Raw genomic sequence first — 14,153 nt, forward strand, 5'->3', positions numbered from 1 at the left:
GCGTCGGGAGGTGTTTCGTGGGAGAGCTGGAAAGCAGGCGAGTGCTGTCCCAGGGTGGGCAGAAGGGCTGGAAAGGGAAGGGTCGCCAGGTGGGGCGCAGGCTAGCGGAGGAAGGGCGGGCTCTGGGCGCCGCCGCCTTCGTCTTACCCCCACCCCAGCTCCGGAGGCCCGGCAGCTCCTTCCGCCACCCGTGCCGGCTCCTGCCCGCTCCCCAACTCGCCCCCGGCCCCGCCTCCGACTCCGCCCCGCCCCCGCCTGTCCCCTCCTCGCCCGGCCGCCGGCCCGGCCCCCTCCCCCGCCATGAAGAAGCTGTGGGTGAAGAAGCGTTTCCAGGTGAGGGCTCCGGGGGCGGGCGGCTCCGGGTGGGGGCAGGAAGGGCTGGGCGCCCCGAGGGAGGGCGGGTCACCGCGGCTGGGCCCAGGGGAGGGGGCGGTGGAGTAGCGCTGGCCCCACCCCAGCCCTGCAGAGTGGGGGCGACGGGCCGGGCATGATCCTGGGGAGGGGGCGCCCTGGCCGGCGACTGGAAAGCGCAGGCCCCTCCCCGCGCTGAAGGGCAGAAGCCCCCCATCAACCTCAACCCCCTTGACCCCTTGAGGCCCCGGTTGCAGCCTCAGCACGTAGCGCCCACTGGCTGCTTTGCCATCTCACCCACATCCAGCCCTGGCTTCAGTCCCCGCCCGGCTTTTCCTGGGCCCCCCACTCTGCAGCCTTCGGTATTCCGGAGATCCTGAAAGCAAAGCGCATGGATCCAAGCCGAGCTCAATAAATTTCCCCAAGCTCTGTCCTCTACGTATTGGGGCCTCCTTCCTGCAATAGCGAGACGCTGGCTTTTGAGAGATAACTTTACCCTTTGCTAGCCCCTATCCTGCCTGCTTTACACCTACCCCAGGTATCTGCCCTTCCCCGCAGTAGGAATCTGTGTCCTCGGCTCTCCATCTCTGTTAATTCTAGCGCCCCCACACCATCTTCCCTCAGTCACGCTGACTTCCTTGTCTCCTCCCCTGTATCTCTGGGCGTGCTGCTTTGACCCCAGGCTGAGTCTCTGTCCCTTAGGAAGTACTAGGGTTTGCTCTACCGCCTCTCTTCCTTCCCCCGCTCCTCCCCAGAGCCCAACTGGATACCCTAGAGGAAGGAGAGCTGAGCCATTTACGACTAGGACAACCTAGTGGCTCTGGTCTCTGTGCCCTGGCCCCCGGTAGAGTTCCTGTTTGATAACAGCAGATTGGAATGAGAGGTATATGGGCTCAGGAGCAAGCCTCCCCCTCAACAACTCATTCTGGCTTTTCTCTTTCAGAAAACCGGCCATTCCCGCCGGGCCTTTGGCCGACTTACCCATGGTGCGTGGACTTCTGGCTGCTTTCCCATGCCCACTTTCTTTTTGGTCCATGTCCCTTCATGTGGCATTATGGCCCCGAAGATAGCCCATGAGATATGGAACCCCCTCCCCATCTATCCACCCCAAGAAGGACTATTATTCCCTGAAGAAGAGAAAAGTCCTGGTATCTGGGAAGGGGCTCCTTAGCACATCCACCAAGGGCTTGGGCTGTCTCTTGTCCATCTGTGGACAACGGTTACACGGCTGCTGCTTGTTTCGGTACTCAAAGGGAAACTGAGGCACAGAATATGATAGACTCTAGGATGCTGAAAACTGCCCAGGAATCTTTATTCCTAACCTAACCACAGCAATTATTATTATTATTATTTTGAGGACCATTCAGTAGTAGGGGAATTATTGGGGGAAGATGGCTGCCACAGCCCAGTGCAGACGGGCAGAAATACGGTGCAAGCACTGTAATAGAAGTTGGGACTGACTCCTAGTTAAGGAGGCAGCCCTGAGTCTGTGGCTGGGTGTGTGTGTGTGTGTGTGTGTGTGTGTGTGTGTGTGTGTGTGTGTGTGTATGTGTATGACTAGTGAGAGTATCAGTAAGTGCTAAGAGTACCAGAACGTCTGGGCAGTTGAGATGACAACCTAAGCATATGGCTCCCCAGTGCTGGTCCATTCTGGGTGGGTTTCCCTCACCTCCCCATCCCAAAGAACATCTCTGGTATCCCTGGACAGCAGGGACCCTCATGCCTCCCTATGTCCTGCCTGCCTTCCGTGCCCCTCCCCACAAACACTCTGATAACTGTCTGTCCACATCTCTCTCCTGCTGCTCCTACGGAAGCGAAGTTTTCCGCTCCTGCAGAAAGCAGAGTTACGGTAGGAAGCTGGCTCCTGCCCTAGCCCCTCACTCCCTTCCCCAACCCGGCCTGGGCTTCTCCTCACACTGTCTCAGTTATACCCTGATGCCTTCCGACTGGTTTGGGGTTCAGGACAGCCTGGTCCTGCTGTTGGTTGCGTGCCTTGACAGTACAACTCTGAGGTGACTCCTCCTTGTTCCTGGGATCCTGGAACCTAGACTTTTGAACCCTGCTAGTTAGAGCCTTGCTATGTGGGGTGCTACTATTCAAGACCTAAAGCTGTTGTGGACATGGAGAGGGTGGATGAGGCCCTGGTAAGCCATTAAGTGGGTGGGGGTGGTTTATTTGATGGGGTCCATGGAAGTAAGGGTGAGCATCCGAGGATGAGTGGTCCAGAGATGGAGCCAGGGCACCAGCATGGGAGGGGCTACCTTAAGCATCCCAGGCTGGACAAGGGGATGTCAGAAGCCGAAGAGAGTAGATTGGGCCCTGGAACTCTCCCTGTGGTTAAGATGGAACTTGCTGTGGGGGAGGCAGGAGGCGACTAGGGAAGAGTTGGAGGCATAGGGAGGAGGTCCCTGCCCACACAGACCCCTTCTTATCCAGACTCGGAGACTGCTGAGGATGACATCAGCGATGTGCCGGGGACCCAGCGCCTGGAGCTTCGGGATGACAGGGCCTTCAGCACCCCCACGGGTGAGCTTTCTGGGTGCTCCAAGAGCAAGCAGACTGGCTTCCTACAAAGGGTGCCTCTGCCTCACTGTGCTCCTTTCTTTAGGGGGCTCTGACACCCTGGTGGGCACCTCCCTGGACACACCCCCGACCTCCGTGACAGGCACCTCAGAGGAGCAAGTGAGCTGGTGGGGCAGCGGGCAGACGGTCCTGGAGCAGGAAGCGGGCAGCGGGGGTGGCACCCGCCCCCTCCCAGGCAGCCCAAGGCAAGCACAGACAACCGGGGCCGGGCCACGGCACCTGGGGGTGGAGCCGCTGGTGCGGGCATCGCGAGCTAATCTGGTGGGCGCAAGCTGGGGGTCAGAGGATAGCCTTTCGGTGGCCAGTGACCTGTATGGCAGCGCGTTCAGTCTGTACAGAGGACGGGCGCTCTCGATCCACGTGTAAGTAATTGCTTCGCCTGGGTCCACACTGTCTCATCTCACCATGCTGTCCTGTGCGGCCCCATCACTGCTCCACCAGCCTCCACCCCAGTTTTCTCTGCCTCATCCATCTCTGTGCACTCCATTCCCCACTGCTTCCACTCCTAGCCTTGGCTACACTCTCTCCTCACACCACTCCCACCCACGGCCTCCTGCTCCCACCTGTGCTGGCTCACAGTGCGGTCTTCGTGGTCTTGTGGACCCCCCTCTGTCCCTTCCACGTCTCCTCTTAGAGCTCCAGTTTGCCAGGGCCCCTCTCCTGCCTCGCCCATGTAGGCTCCAGTTGTCCTAGGATCCCCCCCCCCAGAGGCCCCCTCCGTGCCTGCTGTCTCAGCAGCTGCTGCCTTCTCCTCTCCCTGCACATTCCTGTTCCCATGTGGGCCTTTTTCTGGGAGGAACAGAACCTTTCTGCACGGCAGCTCCCGGGAGAGCAGGAGAGAGCAGGGGAACGAGACAGCACCCAGGAGAGAGAAGAGAGTGAGGTGGTCAGGGGCAGCTGGGGCAAGGGGCCTGTGGAGGAAGGTCGTGGGCGGTGGGGTGGCCGGGGGCTGAAAGATAAGGAGGGGGTGGAAAGAGGGAGCTGGGGTGGAGGGGGAGGGTTGGAGTAGCAGTGGTAGGGGGGTGTGATGATCTCTTGGACCACACCTGAGGATGGGTCCCTGGCCGATGTGGTAAGGGGATGCATGACACGTGGAGGTGTTGGAGTGAGGTATTGAAGCCATTTTTGGAGATTTGGGGGAAAGCAGAAATGGGGGGGGGCGATCTGCTATGCCAGAAGTGGGGAGTGGCTGATGATAGACTTGATGGGGTATTTGGGGAACTGAAAGGGGGCTTGATTGTGATGGGCGTAGGTGCTGGGTGGACATACGGAGAATAAGTAAGGGGCCCTAGTAGGTTGCTTAAGAGGGTGCTTAGAGTGGCTAGTGAAGGGCTGGCAAGAGGCCTTGGGTAGGGCAGGGGCCTTGGGAGCTCCTTGGCCTATCTTATTGCCGCTACCAGGCACTCCTTCCCAGCCTTTCTTTCCCAGGCCCCAGCCGGAGCCTGGAGTTGCTATGGCAACTTCAGAGGAACCCATTTCCTTAGTGATATCTATGGTACAGAGTCTGGCCCGGAGCTTGGAGCTGCCAGCAAGAGGTCTCCTCTGCCGTCCCCAATTTCTCTTCAGGCCTCACCCAGTTCCCAGAGTTCATTCCTTAAGGACTCTTGCCCTCCACCCCCACCCCAGTAGACTGTCTCCTTGCTGGCGTCCCCGCCCTTACCCCTTCCTTCTCTTCCAGGCAGGGGTGGGTCTACAGAGTGGGTGGTGACTCAGGTAGTCTAAAATATCCTTATATCGAAGCAGCCAAAGAACTTAGGCTCCTGGATGGTACTGTACTATTTCTTCTTTCCGAGTCCCCAGAAACTGAGGCAGTTGGACAGGAGCAAAGGCTTAGGGTTCACGATATCTGTCTTCTGTTCCAGCACCAAGTCCTAGCTGCCACCTTGGGAGGGCACTGGTTCTCTTTGAACCAGCCTCAAGTTTATTTATCTGTAAATAGAGACAGTATCAATTGTTCCGTTGAGGGACTTCTGTAAGGATTTTTTTTTTCTTTTAAAAAAAAAAAAAAAAAGCCCAAATGCAAGTGAAGCCTTAATTCATGCCTGACACACACTAAGTATTCATTGAGCATGCTCATGAGTTTCCAGCTCTCTCTAATATGTCAGGTATGATAACAGCTCTCGGAAGCCTTTTCTTGCAAACCCTCATGTATAACATGCCCTTTCCCCGTCCAGATAGGGGAAACTGAGGCTGAGGCCTAGCTCCTAGGCATCAAAACTCTGTCTGACGAGCTGGTACTTCAGGTTGACAGGCTTCTTCACGCCTCGTCTCCCGCACCCTTTGTTCAGTCCCACTTGGTAGTTATTTCTGAGCAGGGCTAATTCTGAGGGAGGACTTCTGTGCTTCTCAGAAGGGTTTCCAAGGACTCAGATTTTTCCCCATGTGGGGTAGACAGAAGCCTATACCATGAGGAAATTGATCAAGACCTATGGGAATCTGGATATTCCATTCCCAGAGACCCCATGTGCTGTATGCAGTGTTCAGCCAGTGTTCAGGAATGGACTCAGGAATCATCACAGGAATAGGATACGCCCCCCCCCCAAGACTCTGCCTAGTTAGGAGGCAGTTGCTCAGTGTGAAGGACAAGTATCCTGTCCAGACTGGGTAGGGCTGCTGTGGGGACCAGTGTTGGGTAGGAATAAGTAGGAGGCACATTCCTGAGAGGAGCCCCTCCCCATCCAGCCCTTCTGTTTTCCGTTGCCATCTCATCTCTGGGTCCTCCTCAGCATCATTCCTTTCTCCCCCTCAAGCTCAGTTCTTGCTGTGTCCCAGCTTCCAGGGCTTGGGGGAGGGGGCTGGCCAGAACCCCTGGGGCTGAGTCTGTATTTGGACCCAGCCAATAGCCCAGTCTTCTGGTGCATGAGCCGCTGGCCTTTCCCCAGCACCTGCTCTGGCTGTGCCCTCATGGGGGTGGGGCAGGAAAATCTGGCCCGTGTCACCCCAAGCCTGCCCAGCATGCCCCACTGCTCAAACCCTCTCACAAGCTAGGGGTCTCAGAGGGAAGGCCTCCTGAGTCCTCCACCCCTCTCGGCCTTGGTTCTGCAGCAGCATTCCTCCGAGTGGATTGCGCAGAGAGGAGCCTGACCTTCAGCCTCAACCAGCCAGTGATGCCCTTCGTCCACGTCCTGCCCTTCCACCTCCCTCCAAGTCCGCTCTGCTTCCCCCACCATCTCCTCGGGTGGGTAAGAGGGCTCTGCCAGGATCTAGTGCCCAGCCCCCAGCTACTCCCACTTCGCCCCATCGGCGTACTCAGGAGCCCTCGCTGCCTGAGGACATCACCACCACCGAAGAGAAGCGAGGGAAAAAGCCTAAGTCATCGGGGCCGTCGCTGGCGGGCACAGTGGAGTCCAGGCCCCAGACGCCATTGAGCGAAGCTTCGGGTCGCCTGTCAGCACTGGGCCGCTCGCCCCGGCTGGTGCGCGCCGGCTCCCGCATCCTGGACAAGCTGCAGTTCTTCGAGGAGCGGCGTCGCAGCCTGGAGCGCAGCGACTCGCCGCCAGCGCCCCTGCGGCCCTGGGTGCCCCTGCGCAAGGCTCGCTCGCTGGAGCAGCCGAAGTCCGAGGGTGGCGCGGCGTGGGACACACCCGGGGCCTCTCAGGAGGAGCTGCGGTCACCTAGGGGCAGTGTGGCAGAGCGGCGTCGCCTGTTCCAACAAAAGGCGGCCTCGCTGGACGAGCGCACGCGACAACGCAGTGCAACCTCGGACCTCGAGCTCCGCTTCGCCCAGGAGCTGGGTCGCATCCGCCGATCTACGTCCCGGGAGGAGCTGGTGCGTTCGCACGAGTCCCTGCGTGCCACGCTGCAGCGCGCCCCATCCCCTCGAGAGCCCGGCGAGCCCCCACTCTTCTCCCGGCCCTCCACACCCAAGACCTCACGGGCTGTGAGCCCCGCTGCCACCCAGCCGCCTCCTCCCAGTGGCGCGGGCAAATCTGGGGACGAGCCTGGGAGACCCCGAAGCAGAGGGCCGGTGGGCAGGACTGAACCGGGGGAAGGCCCACAGCAGGAGATCAAGCGTCGGGACCAATTCCCGCTCACCCGGAGCAGAGCCATCCAGGAGTGCAGGAGCCCTGTGCCGCCCTTCACCGCGGATCCTCCAGAGAGCAGGACAAAAGCCCCCTCTGCTCGCAAGCGGGAACCCCCTGCCCAAGCGGTGCGCTTTCTGCCCTGGGCCACTCCGGGAGTGGAGGACTCTGTTCTGCCCCAAACCTTGGAGAAGAACAGAGCGGGACCTGAGGCTGAGAAGAGGCTTCGCAGAGGACCTGAGGAGGATGGTCCCTGGGGGGCCTGGGACCGTAGAGGGACCCGCAGCCAAGGCAAAGGTCGCCGTGCTCGGCCTACTTCCCCTGAGCTCGGTAAGAGCACAGAGAGGGCTGAGAGTGACCCCCTGATACCGGTTGAGAGAGCTCAGGGAACAGTAAGACTGCTTGGAGGCTGAAGTCAGTTTTGCAGATTCTAGCATGGACACAGGCAGGGATTGGAGTAAAGGTGCCGTGTTAGGTCTGCTTCTGATGGGGTGCAATGTGAGTGTGCTCAGTGAAGCAGTGGTGAGCACAGCCCGGGTGTCTGTTGTAGATCGGGAGGCCCGGACTGTTAGGCAGTGGGGCCAAGGACCAACAGCCGGAGACGCTGGCTGGAACCTAAGGAGTACTCACGGCCTCTCACATCCATTTGTGGGAACTGGCAGTCTAAAATTCTTGAAAAAACCGGAAGCTTCCCTAACCCTTTACTCTATCACCCCCACGCCCCAATTCCAATTTGTAGCCATGAAGGTCTGAGGCGCACTCACCTTCTAACCTGCCCTACCCCACCTTGCATCCTGCCTCACTGATTCCTATGATCATTCCTATGATCACATTGCCGACAGAATACTACCGTCCCCAACCGCCTGCTGCTTCCCCCCAGTGTGTCCCAGGGCCTGCCAGTACCTGCGTTATTGCACTGACCGCCTCGTAATTTGCTCCATCAAAATTATTTTTCACCTGTGTGTCAGCACCTCCAAGTCTTTAGGCATTTGTAGGCTCCCGTCCATCGTACATACGTACATACCACGATTACCGGTGTTCCCACAACAGTGTCCAGATGTTGTGTCAAATAGGCCCATAGAGATGCTACCTCCTCTCTGTCTGCATACCAGCTGTACAAAGCACCGATGCTACCCGGCTGCCTTCCCCATAGCAAAGCCGAGGCTCAGAGAGATGGTCTCATTTGTTGAAGGTGATAAAGTTAAGAGAGCCAACCTGGGGTCCTCATTGTCCTTGTGGCTACCTACATTGTTCATTGTCTAGCTGATAGACTGTTAGAGGGAGAAGGAGGGAGGGAGAGCTCAATGGGAAAGCATTTGTCCAATACGCAAGAGGCTCTGAGCTCAACCTCCAGCATACATTTCGAAGATGCCCAGCAAGATTCACAGAAGTGCGGTCTTCAACTCTCTGTGTGTACTAAGCAGGCACCTATCTTATTTCCTGTTGTGTTCCTGGTTCTCTATGCCCGGTGAAGCATAGTGTTACTGTCTGCTGAAGGGACAGAGTCAAAGCTGATTCTCCTAAGACTACCAGATCTCTCTACCACTGCTTCTTCGGGGAATCTGGTGGCCTTACATGTTTGACTATCTCCCCACCTCTACCAGCCACATTTCCCTGTGAACCTAGGATTGCTATTTAGGTCTTAGTAGCTTGTTCGCTGTCCATGGGTGCTTAGAGAGTCTTGTGGACCCTAGAGTGCTTTCCAAGATATGCCAGGACATACGAAATGGCCAATTCATGTGAAGAGACCCACTGCATATACCATTGCCCTCCAGTGCCAGCAGTAACTGGGAGTAAAGTGTCTGCCACCCTGTTCTGATTAAGAACATTTGCTCTGGCTTCCCCTTCCTATGTCTCAGGATATTTAAGAGAGAGAGAGAGGCCTTGGCTTCACGAAGACCCTGCCTTTTAGAAACTCTTCATGCTGGGTTTTGGTTTTCTAGGATTCTTTACTGCCAACATCCCCTCTCCCCAGAAATGTCTGCCACCCAACACCCCCACAAGTCTCATGTCCCCTTACCCTCTCTACCTCTCCTCCTGTGTCTGGCAGAGTCCTCGGACGACTCCTATGTGTCCGCTGGGGAAGAACCCCTGGAGGCACCAGTGTTTGAGATACCCCTGCAGAACATGGTGGTGGCGCCAGGAGCTGATGTACTACTTAAGTGTATCATCACCGCCAACCCCCCACCCCAAGGTGAGCTGCAGGGAGAGCTGAAGGCTGGTGGGTTGTGGTGGGGAATATGTGGTATGGGGACAGGATAGGTTTCCTGGAATCCTCTTACGGCATCATAGAGAAGAGGAAAACTGTCAGTCCATAGGGCTGCCCTGACTCTGGCATATTTTGGAAGATTCTCCCCTACTTCTCCAGCTCAGGGGTAAAGCAGCCTGAGCTTCTGGAGTGAGGGCAGATTCCTCAAAATTCCCCAAAGGGGAGAAGGCTGAAGATGTACTTCGTTGGCAGAGTGCTTGCCTAGCATACACATGGTTCTGAGTTCGCCCTACAGCACTGCACGATACGGTGGAGCATCCTTAATCCCAGCTACATAGTGAGCCTGAGCCCCATGAGACCCTGTCTCAATTAAAAAATTATAAAAAAAATATTGGAATGGAAAAACAATAAACTGAGCTCCTGTGGGGTGGGGGCAAGGATGAGAGTTCCCAGCAAAGCCTTTGTGGCCGTGGTAAGCTGGTTCTTCCTCCTTCCCCACAGTGTCCTGGACAAAGGATGGGTCCGTGTTGCACAGTGAGGGTCGTCTTCTCATCCGGGCCGAAGGTGAACGGCACACACTGCTACTCAGAGAGGCCCAGGCTGCTGATGCTGGGAGCTACACAGCCACTGCCACCAACGAACTGGGCCAGGCTAGCTGTGCTTCTTCTCTGGCTGTGAGACCTGGTAGGGAGCCTTCCAGAGGGGGTTCAGGTTGGGTGAACTGTGGATTCTTCCTGGTGAACATGAGGGTGTAGGTTCCGAGTCCTGGCTTCCTGGTGTGCACAGTTCTTCCTCGTGCTGGGTCTGACTCTCTGGAGGAAGGAGTTTATGTGATCCTAGACTCAGGACAGGGGTCCCCTAATCCAGAAAAAAATCCATGAGTTTGGCAAAATCCATCTTTGAAAATCCTAAAGAGCAGTGGTTCTCAGCCTTCCTGAGGTTGCCACTCTTTAATACACCTCATGATGTGGTGATGCCCCCAATGTTATTTCTTTTTTTTTTTTTTTTTTTTTTCGGAGCTGGGGACTGAACCCAGGGCCTTGTGCTTGCTAGGCAAGCGCTCTACCGCTGAGCTAAATCCCCAACCCCCCAATGTTATTTCTGTCGCTACTTCACAACCGTAATTTGCTACTGTTATGAATCATAATGTAGATGTCTATGTTTTCTGATGGTCTTAGGCTACCCTGTAAAAGAACAACTAGACCTCAAAGGGATTGGGACCCACAGGTTGAAAACCACTGCTATAAGCGGTATCTCTGAATGGCGTCTAGTGAAAAGGTCAATTGTCTTTGCGTCTATGAGAAAGAGAATGATTTAGTTCAAGGGGTTTAAGAGGCACCAAGAGCTTCTGAGATCCACTTCTTCCTAGGATAAGGAGAAAATAGAAGTAACAAAAAGAGCCATGTTCTGTATCTGTTCTCATTGGATCTCCAGCCCTACAGAGGCAGCACTGAGAATACCCCTCGGTGTTGGCCATGCTGAGGCTGTCCCATCTGTTCTTTATGAGGGCCGTCACTTGGTGCCAGACTACTTCCTCTGAGTCTCAGCCCAGTATCTCACTGGTTCACGTAGGGCTGGACCAGTATCTATGTGCCTGGCAGTTCTAGTCATTTTAGTGGTTACTCTAACAATGTGGTGACCTTGGGTAGTGGGGAGGGGGATGGGCAAGGTGTTGAAGCAAGAAAAGATGATGGTGAAACCCACAGATGTTACCAAATGGATGTTTCCAATGGGTGTCCAAAATCTCTAGGAGGCCAGAGCTTGGGGAACAGTGATCTGGCGTGCTTGATACGAAGCTATGGGGCCCTGGAGGAGGCTAGGAGTCAGCACGTCTCGTGCTCTGCCTTTCTTTCACTCAGTGTTGCAGAGACAGGCTCGGAGCCCATGGATACACATGCCAGAGCCTGAGCCTTTAACGCATTCCCAATTTAGGAGTTCTTGGTGGGCTCCCGTATCAGCCTTTGGGCTGTATTAGCTCCTTTGGTGGCATGTCTGACCTGTGGTCTTTTTCCTTCATTCCACATCCCTCCCTGGAGATCTTTGAAGCTTTCTCCTCTCTCCCCACTCTCCACTAGACTGAATCATGTCCACCCGTCCACTTCCTGCCTCCTTCTTTCTATCAGCTCTGGGATTTCCTGCCTCCTTCCTTCCATCACCTCTGGGATCTGGCCTCTGACTCAGCTCCCAGCTCTCCTAGGGGCCCCAGGCCTGGCTCCAGAATTCCAGTCAATACCTGGCTTGGGCTGAGAGCTGGCAAGGGGCGGGGGGGGGGGGATGGAGGTGCCCCAGTCCTGGCTGCTGGCCACCTGGGAGCCATGTAAGGTTTGGAAAGCAGCTCTGGGCACGGCAGCTGTCAGCACTTGACTGGGAGCTCTGTGTCTGCCACGTTGAGCCTCCCGAGCTTCGGTTCCCTCATTTGTAAACCAGAGATAATTATACCATCCTCGCGGATGGGAGCGAATGTGCGAATGAGCTTTATGGACTGTAAAGCTGTAGACAAATGTTAGTTGTTAGCGTTTGAGAGCAATGCTGTGCACATGAGCTCAGCTTTCCGTGAGGATCCGGAAAGTGCCCTGTCCTTCCCTGCCCTTTTCTTCATACCGGCTGTGCCTTGGGGATTCCACTCCTGTTCTTCCAGAACCCTCTGCCGTCTAGACCCTCCATGCCCTCCAGCCCCTGGGTCCTCAGTTCATCATGGCTCCGGTGCCTGCTTCACCCTGGGCAGTCAGAAAACTTTCATTATGTCATTAGGCTATAGCAAGCATCACAACATGCCTCATACATCAGACTGGCTCCAGGGCCCAAGAGGCTGGCAGGCAGGTCCAGACTCTGCACTGGCTGTGGAGCGAGCTGACTTTCTTACCCTACAAGGCACTGTTTGGTCTCGATGGTTGGATGGAGGCCACGAGGCCCAGAGAGGAGCTGGAGCGGGCAGAACCACTGGTGGCAAAGACATGGACAATAGAGGGGTCCCAGACCAGGTGTCCATAGGTAGTGATGATGGGGTTGTCTGCTGTGGGAGCACAGGGAGTATGTGGAGGGAAATGACACTGTCTTGTGGGAAGATAATTCTACTGAGCCACTGACTTTTCTTACGACCTCCCCTACCCTTATACCCAGGGCCATGGAAACCAGGCTGGATGCCCACCAGGGGTAATCATCCCATCAGAGCCTGCTTTTGAAAACCCACAAGTGTCAATTCTTGGTTGGGGACGACAGTAGCCAGGACCCAGGCAACTAGAGAATACAGCCATTGGCCTGGGGAGGGAGGCTTGCCCGAGCCCTGAGCCAGTTCCACCCACTGAGTAACTCTAAGTGGGGTTTAGATGGAGGGGGTCTCTGGAGTGTGAGGTCAGTGCCTAACTGAAGGGAAGCTTCTGCTAGCTGCCACATCTGTCCCGCAGCCTCCATTGAGTGCCTACTGACGCAGGCGCCCTGTCTCTGAGCATTTGCTTCTGTTAGCGGAGTAACATGTACCTTTCCCCCCCCCCAAATCTGTTCATGTCTCTTTCCTTGGGCTCCATTGAGTCCTGTATGTGTGCATGGTGCATGTGTCCAGATGGATGGAGCTATATATGTGTGTTGCACATGCATGTGGTATTCCTATATTACAGATGGAAAAAAATATGATTCATAGCCAGGCCGGGCCAGCAGCCTGGGAATCTACCTGTGAATGTTATTAGCATTAGCAATAAGTGATATAGCAGTGGAAATTACTTACTCAAGTAACACATTAGTGTGAGTCTTGGATACAAATAACAACTCTTTGGTGAGTGCTTCCTAAGTGCTAGGCCCACCGTGGATCACATAAGTAACGTTTAACTGAACCCTCTGAAGTAGGTTCTGTTGTTGTGTCCCTGTCACTCACTAATAAGGTAACTGAGACTAGGGAGTGTTAGCAAAGTGTTCCAGGGCCACACCCCTTCCCATAACCAGCGAGGCGTTCTGTGTCTGTACCGCACCGTGTGGCGCACCAGTCGCACACAGCATCCAGCATTTGAAAGTGGCTAGTCCCATTAGGAACTTCAGTGTTCGCACGATGTCACTTGATTCGTTGTGCATGTTAGTGGTCTCAGCTGCTAGCTCCCCTCACCTCAGGATACTAAGCTAGGGCAGTGGGTGGCTAAACATCTCTAACCACTACACTGTACAGTCCCTTCCCTGCTACTCTGAAGAGATTGGGGCCAAGGTATTCCCTGAGATTGTGGGGAGGAGATTGTCCAGGCCTCTATGAGTAGCCTGATTTGGGGAGGAGGTGTCTGTCTCCTCTCCTGACTCTCCACTGTCCTGTGTTGCCCTGGTCCTGTTTCCTGATGCTTGGGTCCTTTTCACTGTAAGCTCTGGCACAGGGCAGAGGAAGGAGGCTCAGAATGCTTGATCCTTCATCCCTCTGCCTGCATGCCTCATGTGTTTGAACCCAGACAAACAGAAAGACAGACAGACAGACAGACAGACACACACACACACGCACGCATGCATGCACGCACACATACATGCACTCTTTCTTCCTTCCTTCCTTCCTTCCTTTCTTTCTTTCTTTCCTTCTTCTTTCTTTCTTTCTTGTCTGTCATGTAAGCATCATCTTAATGGATGAGCGATGTGCTCAGTAAGACCGGTGAGGTTCTAAGAGGATGGAGAATTGCCCTCCAATATTTGGACCAGGAGAGTGCATTCATGGTGACTTACCTTAGTCTTAAAGGTTTCCATGAACTTGTTAGGAAAGAGACTATTTATTGGGCAACATGAAGGCAAAAGGAGAAGAAGAAATATGTGCCACCAACCTCTACCCCCTTCTCTTGGTCTGGATCCTAGGCCACCAAATGCATGGTTTCAGGTTCTTCCCTAGCAATGGCAGTGACCGCTGAGAGAACACCACACAGCCCCTGTTATCCATTTCACTGGCATCTGGACATTTGAGAAAGCAGGTCTTCTCAACCAGACTCAGGCCTCCCTCCCTGTTCCCAACTGTCAGCATCAGGGGTACCTGT

The 14,153-nt window shown here is 55.4% G+C and overlaps 1 protein-coding gene across 1 annotated transcript in view; it reads left to right on the plus strand.

Annotated features, from left to right (window-relative positions):
• Positions 1 to 257: 257 nt before the first annotated feature.
• Positions 258 to 14,153, plus strand: part of Speg (striated muscle enriched protein kinase) — a 49,762-nt gene continuing 35,866 nt past the window's right edge. The window contains 8 exon segments of the mRNA XM_032901404.1: positions 258 to 333; positions 1,295 to 1,337; positions 2,171 to 2,200; positions 2,788 to 2,877; positions 2,960 to 3,296; positions 5,980 to 7,286; positions 9,007 to 9,150; positions 9,667 to 9,849. Coding sequence (XP_032757295.1) covers positions 301 to 333; positions 1,295 to 1,337; positions 2,171 to 2,200; positions 2,788 to 2,877; positions 2,960 to 3,296; positions 5,980 to 7,286; positions 9,007 to 9,150; positions 9,667 to 9,849 — 2,167 coding nt within the window. The 5' untranslated portion in view covers positions 258 to 300.

This window comes from Rattus rattus, chromosome 4 (assembly GCF_011064425.1).
Source record: "Rattus rattus isolate New Zealand chromosome 4, Rrattus_CSIRO_v1, whole genome shotgun sequence".
Lineage (NCBI taxonomy): Eukaryota > Metazoa > Chordata > Mammalia > Rodentia > Muridae > Rattus > Rattus rattus.